The 20,701-nt window shown below is 50.4% G+C and overlaps 1 protein-coding gene across 1 annotated transcript in view; it reads right to left on the minus strand.

Moving 5' to 3' along the window:
- The window catches only part of SHB (SH2 domain containing adaptor protein B), a 125,763-nt gene that overhangs the window by 36,359 nt on the left and 68,703 nt on the right, over positions 1–20,701 (minus strand). Inside the window, exon 3 of the mRNA XM_006204074.4 lies at positions 8,097–8,312. Within this exon, the coding sequence (XP_006204136.4) occupies positions 8,097–8,312 (216 nt within the window). The remainder of the gene's footprint in view (positions 1–8,096; positions 8,313–20,701) is intronic.

The raw sequence follows: 20,701 nt of genomic DNA on the forward strand, positions 1-20,701 counted from the left end.
ATGGGGCTTTAAATCCAGACCCTACAGCTCTGCTAGTTCTGGGCGGGGTTCACTGTCAGATGGAGAATGCCTGCTCAGGTCTGACGTAGTGTGTCTCCTGATGCTTTCACCTGCAGACACTTAGAATCCTAGGGCCTGGGAAAGGGACCCCATCCACAAGCCTCAGAGGACCTGCAGGGAGCAGGCTGGGCATTTGTGGAAATGAGTCTCCCCTCCCAGGAGCCCCAAAGCCCCAGCCCAGCTGCTTACGTGTCTGCTGCTGCTGCCCCTCCACAGACGGTGGTGAGGGGAGGGAGAAGCCACAGGAGGGGACAAGCAGGTGCATGGCGATCAGGGGGCTGCTTGCCACCCACTGGCACACCACTCTCCCCACCCCAACGTGGCATCTGAACTCACGGGCCAGTCCTCAAACATCCAGGGACATACTCTCAGCTTCAAGTTCAGACCAGAGATGACAACCACAGCTGTCAACAGTCACTCAAAAGTGCCCACCCTTGTGTAGGTCCCTCAGCCTCATCTGGAGAGAAGACAGGTATACAGCACAAAGGAATGACGTGAAAACACACTACGTCTGTGAGCAGGGCTGCGTGATACCTATGTATTCTGTGTCCTGGAGAGAACTTGGGATGGGTTCTCCTAAGACCTGATTTATTCGATAATTCAGTGACTATCTTTTTGTTTGTTATGTGCCAGACACTGATCTAGGTGAGGACCCAGGAGTGAACAAGGCCAGCAGAGTCTCTGAACTCACAGAGCTTAAAAATATCCATACGAAAAAAATATATATCCACATGAAGCTCTCAGACCTGCCAAACAAAAGAGCAAAGATAGTCTACTAAATCTTTGGGTTTTTTCCACCCAGGAGACAAAGGCACTTGAAGAAACATTTCTATCAATATAATTAGCAGGCAAACCAAAGCTATGAAGCACCAGTGTTTTTCTTTCTCTCTTTTTTTTTTAGGTTACTAAATGAATTCATTCATATGTCAAAGAGAAAAACCAACTGGAAAAACCTGTCCCTCAGTAACGTAACAGCCAAAGGAAGCGAGTGATCCCAGTTTTCTCATTTAAACCCCCCTTCTCTCTGCAGACCTGCTGTTCACACATGTTAAACATTAATTACAACTGTTACTCATTACATAGCAAAAAGCTCCAAGTACAAACACAATTGTTAATTTCCTCCCAGGCCCAAGGCATTCTGGGAAGCTGAGCAGGGGGCAGGAAGCATCGGGAGCCCCAGTGGGGCTGATGGTGAGGAGGAGGAGGCACGCGCTGGGCATGCAGGTGATGGTGGCAGATCTAAGATTCCCCGTGAAACCTTCTGCAGAGGCTGAGCCTGTTTATTCTAAGCACACAAGGATGAGTCATGGGCTCAGTGGGAACAGTGAGCCTGGAGCAGGATCTGACCCACTCAACATTAGCACTACCAGCTTCACAGCATTTGTGTTTCACAGTGACAGTGACAAGTCACAAGCTCAGCATGGAGCAGACACAACTGCTTCTGCCTCGAGAACAATCCAAGCCACGTGTCACCAGCACAGGTAAAGGGAACGTTCAGACCTGTCCTTTACACACTCAAGATGTCAGTGCAGCAGTGGAGAGAGCACCTGACCTGAGCTCATGAGCTGTGTAACCATGGGCAAGCTGCTCACCCTCTCTGAGACTGAGTAGTGACATCTGGGTGATGACAATGAAACCACACCCACCTTGCAGGACTTCAGAGGGTTAACCCATGCCAGCTTCATAACTGGTGCTCACTAAGTTTTAATTTCCTGCCTTTCCTCCACTCCCCACTTACCTTTATAGGATTGTTTTAAATTAGCCAACTGAGCTGGCTCAGAGATGACTCACAGTTGTTTAGGAAATAAACATACCTGGGACCTTACTTTCCCCTTTCTCTGCCCTTCGAGCCTCACTTGATGAGGCTGGGGAAATGTCAAAACTCAACATGGGGGGATGGGAAGGGAGAAATTGGGAGTTCAAGATTTGCAGATACTACTATATATAAAACAGGTAAACAATAAGTTTATATTGTATAGCACAGGGAACTTTATTCAATATCTTGTAGTAATTTATGGTTAAAAAGAATATGAAAATGAATATATGTATGTTCCTATATGACTGAAGTATTGTGCTGTACATCAGAAATTGACACATTGTAAACTGATTATACTTCAATAAAAATATATTTAAAAACAATCAAAAAACTAAATAGGGTGACTGGCCAAGGGGTGACCAATGCAGCATTAGCACCCCCCAAGCTGACAGTGACAAACGTGCATCTGGTGATTCGAGAAAAAACCATTGCACACCCATATGGAAAGTGGTAGGAGCCCAGAAGGGCCCCAGCCCAACCTGGGATGAGGGTGGGAAGGGACTGGTCATGTCATGGAAGGCTTCCTGGAAGAAGTGGCACTGACACCTCCAGAGCTGAGCTGTGACACCCCTTCCCTAACTCCTTGACCCCAGTACCTAACATGTAATGTACTGAGTATGCTTTAGGTTCTCAAATTGGGGTCCCCAGATCAGTAGCATCAGCAACACCTGGGACCTTCTTAGAAATACAAATTCTCATGCCTCATCCCTGGAACCTACTGAATCAGGAACTCTGGCGGTGGGTCCCAGCAATCTGTTCACTGCTTCCTCTGGGTGTTTCTGCTGCACGCTCTTGGCAAACCAACCAATTCGCAAACGTGTCACAGCTACAGTGGGGAGGGGAGCGGGGGGAGAAAGGCAGTGGGGTCCCTCTCACACCTGGGGACTAGTGGCCCAACCCTGAGGAGGGACTGAATAAAGGACTGAAAAACCGGGTGGTTCATGGTGAGAATTATTGCTGGAACTGAGGTGGAGTATTTCACAACCACTGAAGTGTTGCTTTCCATGCCATCCATGCCTCCCATTGCCAGGAATAACTGGGAGTGAACATCATAAATGGGCCCTCTGTGCCCCCTAAATACCTCTTTATGCAGTATTGTTTTAATGTATAAAATTAAATTTTATTTAATACAGTGAGCCTTCCCTGAGCACCAATAACCATTCTCTCATGTGTGACCCTTTAAAGTTTACGAGGTCTTTTCATCCAGATCTTTTCCTTTGGTCACCACAGAAATCCAGTGTGATAAGGGTTGTGACTGTCCCCGTTTTATAGATGGGAAAACGAAGACTCAGGAAGACTGAGCAGCCTGTCTGAGGTCCCACAGCTGCTGGGTGGTGGAGGTGGCATGTGCACTTGGGATTGTCTGACTCCTTCTACTTTCCCAATGGCTCCTGACACGCAAGACAATGTGTTGAGCTTTCCAGGGCAGAGAAATTGGCCAAGGAGCTAATGTGGAAGACAGAAAATACCCAGAATAAGTATGTTTAGTACTGAGTCATAGGACTATCTTCTATTTTTGCTGGGAGGCAGGCCCATCACTGGCTGAACCCAGGACGTTGCCTGAAAAGTAGCTTCAACAGAGACAAATCTTTAGACGGTGAGTCAAAAAATGCCTTTGTTTCTCTGAAAGATCTCGAGGGTGCCCTTCCCCCACTCTGCTGCCGCCCAGCTCCTTGAACAAGCACTCTGATCACTTGCTTCTCAGAAGCAGTTGCAAATCAAGGACAGAGCTTTTAACTTGACCCACTGAATTAAAAGGAAACACCAATCCATCATCTGTGTACGGCCTGACTGGCTCTGCTATGAAGGCTCCAGCAGTTTCTGTCCCTCCCTTAGCCTCAGTTTCCCCAGCTGGACAAGGGGGAGTGGGATGCCATGGTGTGGGGACCCCTTCCTGTGCTGAGGGGTGGCAGACCATGACCAACCCGTGGGGTGGCTCTGGTCACTCCCATGGAGACACAAACCTCCAGAACTTGGGCTCCTACAGCATCCTCAGCTGGAATCATTCCAAGTGGGAACACACACCCCAGGAATGTATCCTACCAGCTGCAGACACAGGGAGAAATTGGGGCAAGGGCAATGAAAGGCATGTGACACTTCCCGTGGGCTCTGGGAGGGTTAGGGCTTGGGCTCTGCAGTGGGTCTTAGCAGGTTCAAATCCTGACTCCATGGCTGACTAGCTATGGGCTCCTGAGAGAGTTATTTCTTTTTTTTGGACCTCAGTTTCCCTATTGTAAAAGGAGGAAACTAATGTCCCAGAGGGCGGGTGTGAAGACGGAAAGAGATAATGCACACAGAGTGCGCTGTACGTGTCAGTACTTACCCCATGTGGTGCCCTTTAAGCCTCACCAGGACCCTCTGCAGCAGGCACATTTTCCCGGTGAGGGACTAGAGGCCCCCAGGACAGGTTCAGTCCCTGTCCTCCCTATGGCCACTCAGAGATGTGAAGACTCCAAACCCATTCCACCCTGAGCCCAGGTCTGTTTCTCCAAGTTATCCACCCAGCGACTCAGCCCCCTCCCTGTGTGGCCACCTCCTGTGCAGGCTCCATTGGTCCATCTCATAATTTGTGCCAAAAAGCCCAGGGGCTGGTCAGACCCTCCACACCAACCAGTGCCAAGCAGTACCACCCCGAATCACCCAGTGTGGCCTCACCTAGGCTTCTTCTCCTGCCCCACATTCCTAGGGCAGGGAGCTGTATCTGGGGCTGAACCTGTAGGCTTCTCCCAGGTGAGTCAAAGAGGGAGAGGACTCAGTCCAGCCAGCTCTGAAGGCAGGTGTATCTGCCAGGTAGGAAAAGGGCTGACACCCTGATGGAAGCCACACCACCTCTCTGTGTATAGCAGGGCTGCAGCCTGTTCCCTGCAGCCAGAGGTGAAACTGACCGGCATCTGTCCTGGGCGCTGGGATCAACTAAGGTCATGCACGTGGGATGGGACTCTGGTGCTGAACGGGTTGAGGCGGGGGTTCTGGCTGAGGCTACCAATAGCTTCCTAGAGGGAGGGCAGGCAAGGAAGGCCCAAGGCTTTTTGGAGAGCTTGTGGTATCTCTCATTTGCCTGGCCACAGAATTCTGAGAGAAGGGAAGACTTACATTCCCAAGAAGCTGGGACTATGTTATACCCTGCAATAGCTGTCTTCACGACAGACGGGAAGTGATCATTAAGCCTTCCTGAAAGGCTGCACTGGCTGAGAAGGCCTACTTCTGTGGAGAACACTGAAGCATCCCTTTGAGAAGTGCCTCTTCCCACAATGCAGTGCAGGACAGCACTCTGAAAGTGGAAAGCACTTTTGCTTTGTAGACTGAATCAGAGAGATCAGTCCTGGACTCTGACCAGCATGCTGGGGTCCTGATGGACCAGAGCATGGAAACATCCTTGGAGGGGTTGCAGGCCAAGTTCCTGATGTAGGGCAAACCCCTCAACACCAGTCCTGCCTTGTTCAAGCTTCTGCTGGTAAACCCCAGGGAGCGGAAGCTCATGATTCGCTTGCAGGTACATCTGAAATTCTTACCACTCACCTGGACCCTAAATCTGTATGACTCTTCCTTGGTGGGCCCAGCTCTGCCCTTTGGGAGAGCCCCACACTCCACACCTTGGGAAAAATCTGAAAACACTGACCAGTTCCCTCATGTGAGCTGAATAGGCAGAATCAGAATACTGGGGTCGGAAAGAGATGGTAAGGATTTTGCCCAGTCGCCTGTACCCCAGCTACAGATCCTACACCCCAGGCTCTGGAGGCCCATCACAGAGAGCTCCCGAGGGCCCAGATAAACTGTGTGGGAACATCAGTGTGGTAATAGGAGGACGGGGCCCAGCCAAGCACTGCCTCGCTCCCTGACACCACCAATGACGTGCCAAAGCACGTGCCCCACACACTGCTGACTGAGGTGGGAACATTATCCTTTGTCTCTGAGCAGCCACACTTCTGGGTTTACAAATGGAGCCGTGGCAGCACTTCAGCAACCCAACTGAACTGTTTCAACTCGTCCTTATTACCTGACAGGTGGCCCATCCACCTCACTCCACCTGCACTCTGGGGCTAGGAAACAGGACGGTGTTCCTGCCTGCCAACACCGCATCCAACAGGCTCTGTCCACAGACGTGGGGAGGGATCTAGTCAAGACTAACGGCTGCAGCTTACAGCATCCCTCCAGCCCGAGTGAAACAGCTTCCTTCTATGCCTCAGAAATCAGAGCTGAGCCCAAAACAGCATAATTGGTATCCACTCCAGAGCAGGACACACAGAGATAAGGGACTTGATGAGACACACGGGGATGCGATTCTGGGTCTGTCTTCTACCAGCAGCCTAAGAAGTTGACCTACAATGACACTTGTGAAAGCAAGTCCAAATGGATATCTGTGGCTCAGAAACTTATCTGGAGACAGTTCTATCTCAGACCTTGTGATCCTTTATGAAAAATGAAAGGTACTGAAGTTCTAAAACCGGCTTTGGGCAGAAGCGGACAAGTCCTGGCCCCAGAGCCTTCTGAAGAGATGATGGCTGTCCTGTAGGCTCAGTGCTTTTCACTTTAATGTGCCCATGAATCACCTAGGGGGTCTTTTAAATCAGATTCTGACTCTGCAGGTCTGGGCCGGGGCCTGAGACCCTGCATTTCTCACTAGCTCCCGGGTGAGTGACACTGCTGGTCCAGGGCCACATGTGAGCAGCCAAGCACCAGACTAGATGAGAGCATCAAAGGTAACATGACCTGCAGGGTGGTCAGCCCAGGAGGGGGTGGGACGCCACAGGCCCCTGGTGTCCAGGAGAGGTGTCACATGAGCCCTCTAGCCCTTTAATACAATTGGGGTTTGTGAAGAGCCACCTCTGGGTCAGTATCAGCCCCCTTCTAGCTCCTCTCACACCCGAGAGGAGCACGTCTTGACCAGCCGTGCCAGGACAGTCCCTGGATTCCCTTGTGCCGAGGGAGGAGGAGGCCGTGAAATGCACGGGAGAGACCTGAGGTGACCAAGGACCTTCAGTCACACGACCACTGTCGTCTCTGACATTCAGCCGGGCGCTGCCAACCTGGCAGGAGGGCCCAGCATCCACAGCACTGACTCTACATGGTGAGAAATGCTGCCCCAGGGTTGTGCGCAGGGAGTTCAACAGGCCCGGAGAGGCAGTAAGGGAGCCCATGGGACGTGTGGCCGTGTACCAGGAGGGCTCACAGTGATGGTGACACATCTGAGGTGGGCCTCAAAGGAGGGGTGGGACTTTTCCAGATAGGATATGGCAGGGAAGGGCACTCAGGCAGAAGGAATAGGACTCGCACAGAGCGGCTACATCCAGGGGATGATGAGTGGTATGCGTGGGGCAGAGGCCTCACTTCCAGGGCTAGAAAGGGAGGAAGGGTCTAGTTGTGCATGAAAAAGGGAGCTTCCAGGCAAAATGAATCTTAAATTAAAAACAAAAACTCTCCCTTTATGACCTGCAATGTAGTAAGAATTAAATTAGTCATTTGATGTCTTTTTTCCAATGCCTAAACTCTTAGACACATAAAAGTTATTTGCATCTGACTTTCCACCTTTTAACATTAAACATAAGCATTTCCCTGGGTTATTATAAACTCCTGGTCAATGTCACTCTGTAGTGGCTGCACAACATTCCTTTAATCAATCCCCACTGCTGGACATTCGGGTCGTTCTCCATCTCTCACCATCATCATGCCTTCTCTGTGCTTTAGATCGTAAACTTGACCTGGATCCTAAGGACTGGTACTCAAATCAAAGGGTGTGAACATGGCCTAAGAGAGGTAACACATGTGGCAGACTTATTTCCCAAAAGGCTGAGGGAGAGGAGTTTCAGTGCTGCGATGGACACTGGATTCTAGAAAACCAGTCTCAGGGTGGGGAGGAAGGGAGGCACCTGAGTCATTCAAGGGGCTCCTGGCCAGGGGGAGGGTCGGCCCCTGAGGTCAGGATGTGCCCATGGCCTGTGCTGTGTCCATGGGCTCATGCTGAAGCTGGGACAGGAACGCCGTGGCCCCGGATGCACGCAGGCCTGTCACAGGTGTGAGATGGGATGGAGCCACTGGGCTCCACCAGGTACAAAAGGAGCCACTCTGCAGACTGGACCCTCCTCACATTTGAGGGGCCCAGCCGTACGTGAAGTCCTGTGGTTTACGTGAGCAGGCAGGGCCGAGTGTGCTTACCCTCTTTACAAAGCTGAGCACCATGTGGGCCAGCAAGCGCCCCTGAGCAGGGCTGCTGGTTCCTTACCTGCCAGAGCTGGGATAGTGACCCGGTTCCACTCCCACGGCTGGTCGTACTCGTCGGCGGGCCTGTCGTCATCCTGGGGCAGCTTGCTCTCCCGCAGTCGGGGGCTGACCGTGCTCTCTGAGTCTGAGTCGACGCTTTGGCCCTCAGGTTCATAAGGGGTGTCGTATAATTGAATGCCTTTGTGCTGCGACCGGACACTTTCCTGCCTCTGAAATTCTGCAGTCAAAAAGGAGGGAAGCAGAGATATAAAGGATGCAGAGTACAAGCTTCATCACCTGGGACCTGATAGGTGACACCCACCAGCCACCACCCAGAGAGGTGGGGACTGCACAGGACAGGCCTCTTTGCTGCATTTAACTGTTCCTCTCCGCCCCTCCCCAGGGCAGTGCCCCTGCTCTCACTGGTCAAGTCTTCCTCACAAAGATCTCAGGCTTTGAACCAAAGGACAGAATCAGAAACCTCATGACCACTGTCCAAGGGTAGGGCCCAGACGTGAGCATGATGTTCTGGGTATGTTCTGACACCAGCCCAGAACACAGAGTTCTTTCCCCCTCATTTACAGATGAGTGGTGGGGACAGGGTCCTTCCTCTAGCGAAATTGCCCATCCTCTGGACTTGTCACTTCCTATCTGTCAAATGAGGAGATTGGGCTAAATGACCCTCAAGTGTCCACCAAGCTCACATGTTCATTTTGAAGACCTAAGAAGCCAAGAGCCATCCCCAGGGGACTGTTTTCTCCCCTAAAGCCCCAGGAGTGACTGTTTTCCTGCCCTTCTACCTCCCCCAGGGCCTGTCTGTCTTCTAACACACTGAATACAGCCAAGAAACTTGAGAGAGCAGATGTCCAATTTCACTTCTGAATAAGGAAGGAAAGCTCTCAATCTTCTGCAGAGGATACCAGGTCCTGGCTTGAGTTGGGGCGGAGGAGTGGCAGCCAGTCTGAGGACCCAGACAGGGCATGTTCCTTTCAGCTGCTGCTCACTCCTAAGAGGCCAGCAGTGGCCGAAAAACGGATGCCCGGATGCCACAGTCAGGTGCTTCTTTGCCAAATAGGGATGGCTTATTTGCTTTGATCATGAACACCCACTTTGTGCAGAGCCCACAAAGGACGGAGGAGAGGAAAGAGTTCACTGTCGAGGCTGCTCTCAGCAAGCCCACTGTTTCCAGAAGAGAGACAACAGGTACCTAAATCACCATGATGCTCTGCGGCAAAGGGGCTCCTTCAGGGCCTGCGAGGGACGAGGCAGGAAGAGAGAGAGGTGGCATTTGAAGTGGCAGAAGCAGAAACAGGAGAGGGACAAGATTCCCTGTGGTTGGACCAGGACAGTGCAGCTGGAGAGAATGAGCTCACTGCTTACTTTCTCGTTTATTCGATAAAATATATATAACATTTAACTTTCGCCATTTTAACCATTTTTAAGTGTACAAGTCAGTGGCATTAAGTACATTCATGTTGTTGTACAGCTACCACCACCTTCCCTCTCCAGAACTTTTTCATCACTCTAAACTGAAACATCCCCCACTAACTGTCCCCAGTTTCCTTCCCTCAGCCTCTGGCAACCACCTTTCTACTTTCTTTTTCTTTTCTGTTTTTTTTGGGGGAGTGGGATGGGGGAATTCGGTTTACTTATTTTTTTAATGGAGGTACTGGGGATTGAACCCAGGACCTTGTGCATGCTAAGCATGTGCTCTATCACTGCGCTACACCCTCCCCCTCTTCTACTTTCTGTCTCTAATAATCTACCTAGCTACCCCATATAAATGGAATCATATGGTATTTGTCCTTCTGTGACAGTCTTATTTCACTTAGCACAATGTTTTAAAGGTTATTTCATGTTGTAGCATGTGTCAGAATTTATTTCTTTTCAAGGCTGAATAATAATTCGCTGTCTACTTTTGCTGGAGTACCAGGTCCAAGGAGGTGAGAGAGGGGAGGTGAGGCTTGATGTGAAGCGGTGAGGGTAGTGAGAGTGTGCTGTTCTAATGGACTCTTGAGGCACTCTGCAAATCAGAGTTCTGATGGCATAAAGCTACAGTAGAAGCCCACAGGAGTCATGTGCCCTGAATAGCAGCTGACAAAATACACCGACGACGTCAGCCCCTCTGAGCAAGAGCATTCTTGTAGCTTGGGCTTCATGATTCAAGGCCATTCACAGGAATGGCAAAACCCCACGCCGCGCACAGGCCCTGACTCAACAGAAACCAACTGATGCTATGCACTGACCTTTAGTGTTGACATTAAACAGCGCTATGGTAGCATCCCCTAAACTTCATTTAGTAACATACTGACTGCGCGATTTTGCCGTTTTTGAGTAACACCTGGGTTATTATATGCCATTTTTAAAAACTGACACTGTCTCACTTTTTAGAGGAAATAAAATTCACTTAAAAAGGAGACTATTAATCACCACCCTATAAGCTATTATCCTCTACCAAAAACAGATGATAAACATAAACAGAATAAACGAGAACAAAGCCAGTTAGGTAGGTACTGTCACCAGGAAGTAAGTCCAAGGCTTGCTCTCTCTGCTGAAGGGAGCCCCGCAGGTACTGGAGAGCCGGTGGGGGAACTAGCAGCAAACCGAGACACTTTCTTTGGCAAATAAGAATAACCTTCTCCTTTTAGAAAGAAAAAGAATAAAAAGGGGAAAACTTCACTATGTGGTTCTCAGGCCACCTAAAATCGTGTCTCCTTTGAGATGTCCCACACTTTGGCAAAACACGGCTTTGTCAGGTCCCATGAGTAAACTGGGGTGATTTATTAGTTTTGGGGATGATGCTTTCCTTTTTATGGGGGAGGAAGAGGAGTAGGGAAGAGCTATAAAAGACAGGACTTGGTCACTTTAAGTCGAAGACCAATGTAAAGTACTGGAGACAACTCTGTAAATCACAAAATCTACCAAACTATCTGATCGGTGCTTTGTGGGGTCTTCATCATCCTTATCATTCCTCGCCTGGTTCTAAGGAGTACAGTCTAGCCTCTTGTCTTTGGAGAATTCTGAGGGCTAGGGACACTGGGAATGCAGCTGATAGGCACGGACCCACGAACGCCACCTTCCACTTCATCCTCTTTCACAAGCAGGAACAGCAACCGCTAACATGTACTCTACAGTTTACAAAGCACTTTGCATGCAAATCACCATTTAATCTTGGGCCACAAAGCAACTCAAGGATGCACTTCTATGGGCCCCCAGCAATCAGGAGCATCTTCACTTGCTCTCTCAAGGAGCCCAGCTGCAAACAGATGTTCAATGAATGTGAGTGGGATACAAGGATGACAACTCACAGCCAGAAACCACTCTTTACCCCCAAATTCAGTTAACTCATTAAAGTCCCTGACCACAGTGATAAGGTACCTGCAACAATATGACAAATGCATACAGTTTAGTACTGCACAATAGTCAGGAGAGATGGATATTCCACATAAACACCAGCCTAAAAGGAAAACATGTGCAGTGAACAGATTAGCTATTAAATCAGAAGGACTTGTGCATCCACCTCTCATACAGGATTTATTGTTCTGAAAGCATCTGCGCCTTACCAAAGCTGAGTTAGTAATGGCATGCAGTTAGGGCAGGGGATGTTATGATGGTAATCATTAAAACGAGCTTCCCCCTGTATTACATAGTGAATTCAAATTTTCATTAAGGTCCCAACAATAGGGAGCAGTTAAGTAAATTATGGTATGCAAACTGGATGGAATATTAAACAGCCATTAAAATGATAAATCTGAAGATTATGTAGCTACATGAAAAAGCGTGCATGAAATTATACTAAGTTAAAAAGTGAAATACAAGACTGTTTATGTGTTGAGCAAACTGTAAAATGCGGGCTTTCTAAACTAGTCCCGGGCAATGTGAACAATGCCCCAAAGGAATTCTACTCCTTGCTTAGGACTTGCTGAATACTGTTATTGCACACTTTGCTCATAGTATCTAAACTCTCATGACAGCAATGTTGTAAGTACAGCTACACATGAATAAAGGGCGGAAAACCTGATACAGAAAGGTAAATAGTTACTGTGTACAGAGGAAGGAATTGTTGCATAATTATTTTTAAAAGTTGTTTTAAATAATGAATAAGGATGCTAGTAAAGAAAAATGTAATTAAGAAGGGATCACATGAAAGTAAATACGATTTTAAGCAGGTTGGGCTTATAGGAACGGTGTGTTTCGGAAGCAGCTGCCTTTGCCTGAGAAAACACCCATTTAGGGAGCATCTCCTCTCCCTGGAGACATTTGCCAAGAGCCCCAGGAAGTTAAGGGCCATTGTGCCAGGCCAGCTTGCCAGACATCACTGTCTCCTGCCTAATGACCAGGTCCATCCTCCTTATTACCCAGACCGATCTGTGACCGTCCAAAGACTGATCTAATAGGAGGTTAAGTCACAAGTTATCTGGACATCACCATCTATAAATTCATGGAAAATGACCTTTAATCTTGGGTGGCAGCCTGTGATTTTATGCCTCTTAGGCAGGGAGCAGAATCAGTAAATTGACAGGGTAGGTAGGGATTTCTGTTGACCTCTAGAGTAGAAAGGTTTTAAAGTGGAACTATATACGGAGCAAGAAAAAAAAAATAGAGTACTTTCTTTTATAATCAGAGAATGTCAGAACTGGAAGGGGCCCTGGGCACACTCACCAAGGGCATAGAGCCAGGAGGGTGAGGCTTGTGTGCCGACCAAGGACTGTGACCAGGAGAAGCAAAGGCCAGAGTGATCATCTCAGCAGGTGATCTTCTGAGAGAGGGGCCCAGGACAGATCTAGGTGCGAACCAGGAGCCTCCTGAACGGCTCTGACAAGTGTTCAGAGATCTCTACGTCCACAGGCAACAAGCTCCATTTTGCTCTGGTATTCCCCAACTCTGTGCCTCCCCCTCACAGTTCTGTTTGTTTTTGTTTTGTTTTGTTTCTTCTTTTGGCTGCCAGGAAGCTCAGAGTTAATTCTGATGTTTAACCCAGTAGCCATGTTAGCTTTGGTACTGGGTCAATCGACTTTCACTCGCCCTTCCTTCTACATGGGTCTTGACATCTATCCTAACAGCTTCATTATATACATTACTTTTTATTATGAATAGCCTCAAATCTATATATTTGAAAGCAGGCAGACACACATCTAAACGAAAAAGATGAGAAAAAAAGAAATCTTTTCTTTATCCCTTTAACCTTCCTTTCAGGAACAGAAAGAGGAGGGCAGGGCTCGGCTTTAGCCTCTGGGGAACTGAGGCTGAGGACAGCAGCGCAGTGCAGCCCTGGTGCACCCAGCCTTCCCCAGCAGCATGGCACCCACCTGTCCTCACACCCAGCCAGACATCTACCGAATGCCCAGAACAAGAGCTCGATGGAGATGAACCAGACACGGTCCTGGTCTTCAGGGAGCTCTTGGCGATAGAAGGCCAGAGCCCCCAACACAACAGAGGCGGCTTAGGGTCCTCAACAGCGAGCAGACGTGACACTACAACTCAGTTGGAGGAAACCTGGGAGGGCCTTAAAGTATTTAGACACGAAGTTGTGGCCTCATGGTGTGGCAGGGAAAATGGGCATTTGATGAATGCAGAGCCAAGGAAGAGGCACAGAGGCTGGAAGCACAAGGTATACATGGGGGAGGTGGGCTGTCCAGGGGTCCAGCAGGCGAGGAAGCCGAGGCAGTGGAAGTGATTCTAGACAGCCCTGAATGCTGCAGGACAGCACCCCCAAGAGTGTCTAAGGAGAGGTGCCCTATAACCTCCGTGTAGGGTAGAACTGGGTGGGGAGAGGCTGGCACAGGTGTGCAGGTGCCTAGCTGGAAATGATAGATGCTGGCCGGCAGGCCCCTCACTTCTAATTTTCCCAGCTGGCTTGCCTGGGAGTCCAGATTAGATGCTAAATCACAGAGTGGCAGAGCTCAGTAGAGAGGTGCAGCCAAAAGAGGCCTCCATTCCCGGGTCTTGCCATCACTGCTCAGCCTAAAAAACCTCTACTCAGCCTGTGATGGGCATGCCTGGCTGTGCCATCAGAACTCTACGGTCAAGGGCTGCACTACTAGAACAATAATGGGGCTGCCATGGCACCAGCCACCTGTGGGGAGGCAAATCCTGGGGTCCAGGTAAGCGACAGGTTCAACAGCACAGCACAGACTGCTGGAGCCTGAATCCTGGCTCCAGCAGGGGACCCAGGGTAAGCTGCCCCAGTTGCCTCATTCCTGGAGGGGGAACAACAGTATCCAATGTGGACGGATGTTATGAGGATCAAATGAATTCATCTATGTTCAGTGTTTAGAACAGCACCTGGTGCACAGAGAGCACTCCAGGAATGTTGGTATCATTTCCTGGGGCTTCCATGGAACACCACTCCAGGAGCCCTCCTCCTCTGAGATCACCCTTCGCCCCCCACAGCACAGAAAGCCCGCTTACAAACTCTAACAGGACAACCCTATGTTGAAAATGGAAGGGCTTCACCACCCATCTCTGAACCTACTTCCATTTCTGGATCCACAATTTCGGATTTCAACTGCACGTCTCCACCTGGGAGCTTTGCACAACTCTTGTGCATAACACGGAACACACAGGGGAGGGCTCAGTGCCCAGGGCTCTAATGACCACATTTTACAGATGGGGAAACTGAGGCCTGGGGAAGAGAAGAAGGCCCCAGGTCCTCTAACTCCTAGAGAAGGGCTCTTCTTCCTGCCTGTCCAGACGCTCCTGACTTCTCTTTATCAGACTATCTTGTTTGTAACCTTCTGGAGGCAGAGGCATCTATTTCAGTCAGGTCTGAGGTGTTAAAAAGCACACCTAGCCCCACAGCTCAAGTGAGGAGTTCCATGGGAGCAGTGGGTGGCTGCTCCCAATTAGACACGCATCTGAAACCCAGCCTGGTTCTGAGGCGCCACATCAAAGGGAAGACAACGGATGTTCCCCACAACTGAACTGTTAAAACATCTGCTGGAGAAAGACCCTCCTCCTAACCGGGAGTCTTCAACGAATGCCTGAATTCAGGGGTCCCCTGGAGGCTGAGGTGGTGCATGGAGCAGCAGGGGTCCTGGGTGGATACTGCAGGCCAGCAAGGGCAGGGCAGAACGGCTTGGAGATGGAGCCTGGACACCAACCCAACACAACACAAGCAGAGGTCCCACCTCCTCCTCCTCCAACTAGTCTGGTTTCCGGAGCTGTCTAGAAGCCAGGAGACTGACTAATTGGAGTTCTCTTACCATCTCTTTTCCGGGCATGCACAGAAACACCCCAGAAAAAAAGAGGATGAGCTCTGCAGATCAGGGGTGTGGAGCAAGAACAATGGTCACGTCGGTGGAAGCAGCGCAGGCCTGTCACTGCCCGGCGGAACCTGCACCACTTGCTCTTTCATGATCAGCCCAAGAGCGAGGGGAAGGCCCAAGTCTGAGTCAGGGCGCCCAGTCTGCTCCCTTCCCTTGGTCACCTGCACAGGGACAGGGTCTCCCCCGAGGACCCGGTTCTGCAACACCAAAGGGGGCCGGTGGGGGTTCGGGGTTCTGATGACACCAAATGTGCTTCCCTCACGATTTAAAAGGCCATGCGGGCCTCTTCGCAGAGCTCTTGGGAGCTGTCTGCAATTACGGCCGGGCCCTCCACCCTGCCCATCACTCTGCTCTCCTCCAGTGACAGCCTTTGCGTGCAGAGGCCTCTGAGCGGCTGCAGGCCTGAGTTGTGTCGCCATCCCCCGTGGAGACTCACTGAGGCGAACTCGCTGCTCCAGGATCCTGGCTGCTCCCAGGCTCCAGGCAGCACGTCAATGAGCATCCATTTAGAGCAGCAACTTTCTCAGGAGACAGCTTTCTGACTTCCTGTCGACGGCAAGACCCACATTCACAGGCAAGCGGAGAGACTGCCTGCCTTTCTTTCTCAAACATCCACTGGACCCTGACTGGGTGCTAGAGTGGACCCCAGGCTCCCCCCATCCCCAGAGGACTTGTAGTTCAGCGAGAGAATCAGGGTGCCAACGTTCATGAGGACTCAATTAATAAGTTACGAGCCGCTGAACACCTGGCTGTGCCAGGCACTGTCCTGAGCATTGGCTGCATGTCCTTCCTCATCCCCATGACACAGACAAGGTGACCGTATTCTACAGGACAGACATTGAGGCTCAGGCAGCTCAGAGTCCCCACTGGGACCAACCTGTTCTAAAGTGGTACAGACAGTGGCAGCTTGGTAAGGGCAGAAAGCAAAGGTGGTCCCAGGGATTTTGAAAAACCTTAAGAAGGAGGTGGCATTTCACAGGCTCTCAAGTCCTAGTGAAAGGAGGCCCCTTAAGGGCCAGGGAAGCCAGGGGGCCTGCCTAGTGAGACAGACAGTGAATGGGGCGGGGGGCAGGGTAGACTACACTCAAGGAAAGAAGGAAGATGCAGACAGGTGAAGACGACGGCCCCAGGAGAAAGCGCAATGGAGGCAGGGCAAGCACAAGCCAAGTTGTAGACAGGGGAAAGCTGGAGAGATTGTGAGGTAAAAATCAAAGCCTGTGAGTTGTCCTGAGCCCAGTGTTACTGAGGAAAGGAGATGGGAGTGGCTAGAAAAGGAAATGGGCTGGGCTATGGAGGGCCCTGAGTGCCAGGAGAGGGAGCAGGAAACTGCAAAATGTAGACCAGGAGTCTTAATCAGGTTTGCGCTTACACACACACACACACACACACACACACACACAGCCTTTTGAAGGCAGGCAGGAAACACCAGGGTGTGGCAATCAGTTGCTGATGACCTGAAGGTCCGGCCTCCCAAACAATTAGGGCTCCACCCTTTCAAGAAGTGGATGGAGGATGCCCAGGGCTCCAAAAGGAAAAACACATTCCTGCAAACAGCTCCCCAAAGCGGAAAAGCAAGCATTTCTCCAAGATGAGGGGCAGAGGTCAGGCTGGTACTAGCACTCCCAGGTCAACCCTCAGAGGGGCGGGTGTCCCCTGACCCCTGTGTTACAGAGGCCAGACACAGTCCAGCCTTGTGTCTTCCGAGTACTGACGGACTATACTTATAAAGAAGGCTAGTCGCCCCACTGGTGTACTCTTCCAGTCTGCTGGGCACAGCAGGTCTCAGCTTCCAGAGGCCTCGGGCCACACTCTAATGTGATAAAGCCACAGGGAACAGACGTTCATGCCAGACCAACTCAACTACACCCCTCACAGAGCAGCACCACCTGCCCTTTCTCTTGGAACCTCCCAGAGTGAGCCTTGGAGGAGCCATGACCACACCTAAGTCCCTTCTCTACCTGAGCGGTCAGAAATCTGCACCTCAGACAGGCTGATTCGTTCAGCCAAGGTCTGGGAGATTCAACTCTCAACACACTTCAAGAATTACTGAGTGCTGAGTGCATGAGGTGTGCCAGTGTCAGTGCTAAGTGCTTTGCCTCCATATTTTCATTCAGTTCTCACAGCACCTCTACAAGGGGTACTGTTGGCATCACCACTTTAAAGATGGTCACACGGTAAGCCAGTGATGGAGGCAGCCTTGCTCCAAAGCCCACACTCTTAACCACGCAGCTGTCTGCACCACTTTTCCAACACCAGTTGGTACTCCCTCCACTCCACCAGGTCCAAAATAACATGAACATGTTCAGGTAGGCAGGGGAAGCAAGCACTGGAAGAGCTGAGTCCTAGCTCCAGCTGCTGGTCCTAGCTTCACCGTACTGAGTGATGCAAGGCAGGTGACTTCCTCCCTCTAGTCATCAGTTTGCTCATTTGTCAGGGTAACTTGGGTCATCTTGGGGTTTATCTGACTAGGATCACACATAGGTCCCTATAGGAATCATTAGGCAGCCTGGAAAGAAAGCAAAGGGCGGCATCAAGAGGAAGAGATCTGCCCATCAAGGACTTATTTAAGCACATTCTAGATCTGTAGAGGGGTGGCCAACATATGCTGTTGGTCCCAGGTTAGCTGGACCTAAGCAAGTGATTATAAACTGGCATTGGGTGCAGGGTGCCAGCCTCCCAGGGCAGAGCCAGGGCCCCTTTCCAGGCATGACCCTTCCCTCTACTTGTACCTAATAGCACCCCTTGCCACGTGCCAGATTTGCAGCCAAATTGGTCAGACCCCAGCCATACCCATCTGGTGGTGGCGGCAGCCCTGGGGCTGGTCACTGGGTCACTGCCTCATGCTGAGGGGGGTTGCTGGCATCATGCCCTGTGCCCAGCACAGCTGTCCAGTCGGAAGTGACTTGCTGAGATCTGGCAAGCTCTCTACCCCAGCCTTTCTTGCTTTGGAACTGCTTCAAGAGAGGAATTAATCCCCCTGGGGACTGGTAGACAACCTCAGCCTTCTGTACAGTGATGAGGAGGCTGCCGGCTTGAGACCACCAGCCTGGCCCTCCGCTCACCGGCTGTGTGACCCTGGTCAGCTGCCTGATCCCCCGGGGCTAAGATTCCTCGCAGGTGAGGTGGGAGGGGGTGAAGCAGATGGTCTCGGGGGTCTTTCTGGCTGCAGAGTTCCTCAGTCTGATTCTATGAAGAGTGGATGTTCGCACAGACTTCTTCTTCCAGTGCTGTGGCACCAGCACATGAAGGAAGAGGGGACACACACGGGACCAGCCATCCTACAGTGTGTGGGGTTCCCAACCTCGCACCCTAACCACGTTCCAGCAAACTCCTCCAAAACTCAACCCCAATATTCAATGAGAACCTCTACTGAGAAGCTCTACTCCAGCACAAAGTTGTGCTTTCCTGCCTGTGATTGATTTAATGTGTCAACTTGAGCGGGTCACAGGGTGTCCAGATACTTGGTCAAACATTATTCTGGGTATTTCTGTGAAGGTGTTTTGAAATGAGACTACCGTTTAAATCCGTGGACTGAGTAAAGCAGACTGCTCTCCCTAATGTGGTGGGCCTTGTCCAACAGTTGAAGGCCTGAATAGAACAATAAAAGCTGACCCTCCCCTAATAAAGAGAGAATTCTTCCTGCCTGACAGCATTTGTACTGGGACATCAATTTTTTTTCCCCTGCCTTCAGGCTTGAACTGAAACATTGGCTCTTCCTGGGTCTTGAGCCTGGTGGCTTTTGGACTAGAAATAATTCATTAGCTCTCCTGGTTCTCAGGCCTTCAAGCTTGGATTGAAACTAAACCACAGGCTCTTCCTGATCTCCAGTTTGCTGACTTACCCTGCAGATCCTGGGACCTGCTGGTCTCCATAATCACAAGAGCCAGTTCCTTACAATAAATCTCTCTTATTGGTTCTGTTTCTCTGGAGAACCTTCACTTATTCATGCCTCTATGACAAGCCCTTCCCCACATGCCTACCATGTGCTCCTAGGATGGGCTGCTTGTCTGTCCCACTCCTCAAACAGTTCTGCAAAGACTGCGCAACAACACAGAAGCTGGGACTATAAGCAAACCTCTTTATCACAATGCAGAGGGCACCTGTCAATTTTCTTGAACCTGAAGAACTAGGGACACAGCCAAGCATCAGCTCCCTAAGAAGGACCTGCAATTCCACCTTTAGGAGACCTCACAACAGCAAAGCCACTGCAAGACTGGGGATCTTACAGAGGATCCCTCCTTGGCCCAGAAGTGACCACCTGCTAAGGGCCAACCCAAACTTGACAAAAAAGACCAACAGCAAGACTCCCTCATTCCATATTAGCACTTTCTGGTCCACAAAGTCCTTTGTGCTACTTGGTTCTTATAACCATCCGATGGTAAACAGATGTTGGTGAGCAGAGCCAGCATGCCCATTTAGTGGGGCAAACAGGAAACCCAGTATTGAAGGGACCTGGCAAAGTCAGAATGACAAATCTGCACGGGTCCCACTCCACTGGTCTTTCCAACTTTACCTTTACATCTTGGTGCCACAGGATAAAAAAAAACCCAATTGTTTTTGCCTTTTTGAAAGAGGAGTGGGTAAGGGGAAGGTGTGTGTGAGGTGCTACACACAAGAATTAGGAACCTGAAAGCTACCACTGTTCAGAATAGCCTTCAAGTGGCTCTTTCCTGCCAACAGCTATCACAGATTACACCATCCCTATGACCATCTCAAGAATTTTTGGATGGAAGCATCTGGATAATGAACGCTTTTATGCTGGCAAACACAAGAACAATTCCTCTCAGGGCCCTAAAAAGGTGCCCTGAAGAGACTCCGTCTGTGTGAAAGGCGCCATCAATGCCTGGAACCCGAGAGCAGAGGCACCGTGAGATGTGGGGGAGATGGCCTTCTCACCACTGGTGGCCTTTTCCAACTGGCTCCCCTCTAGGAGCCCCGAAACCCTAAGTCTCAGTTTCTGTTCAGATTGGGAGCCCATGTACTGAACCCCCATGGTGTGCAAGGAGTGGTGCAGCAGCTCAAAGATCAATCTGACACTGTCACCAGCACTTCCCTTCAAAAAGCTAGGATGGTGCTTAACCATCCCCCCCACCTCCACCCGCACACCCTCAGTGTTGGTGGTGAGTGTTCCTCAGCCCAGGGCCCCTGAGGTGCTACCACGTTCTACTCACTTGCACACTTGGCCCCCACCCCCGCTCTAGCTTCTGAGTGCCAAGTTCAAGTCCAATCCATCTTGACACAGCCCCCTCTCTGTGATTCCTAGCACAGAACGTGGCTCCACAGATGCTCTGTAAATAGTGGTTGAAAGAACAATGTAAACAGTCCCTTGCAAATTTAGAATTTAGCACAGAAAAAAAAT

Source organism: Vicugna pacos, chromosome 4 (genome assembly GCF_048564905.1).
Source record: "Vicugna pacos chromosome 4, VicPac4, whole genome shotgun sequence".
NCBI lineage: Eukaryota > Metazoa > Chordata > Mammalia > Artiodactyla > Camelidae > Vicugna > Vicugna pacos.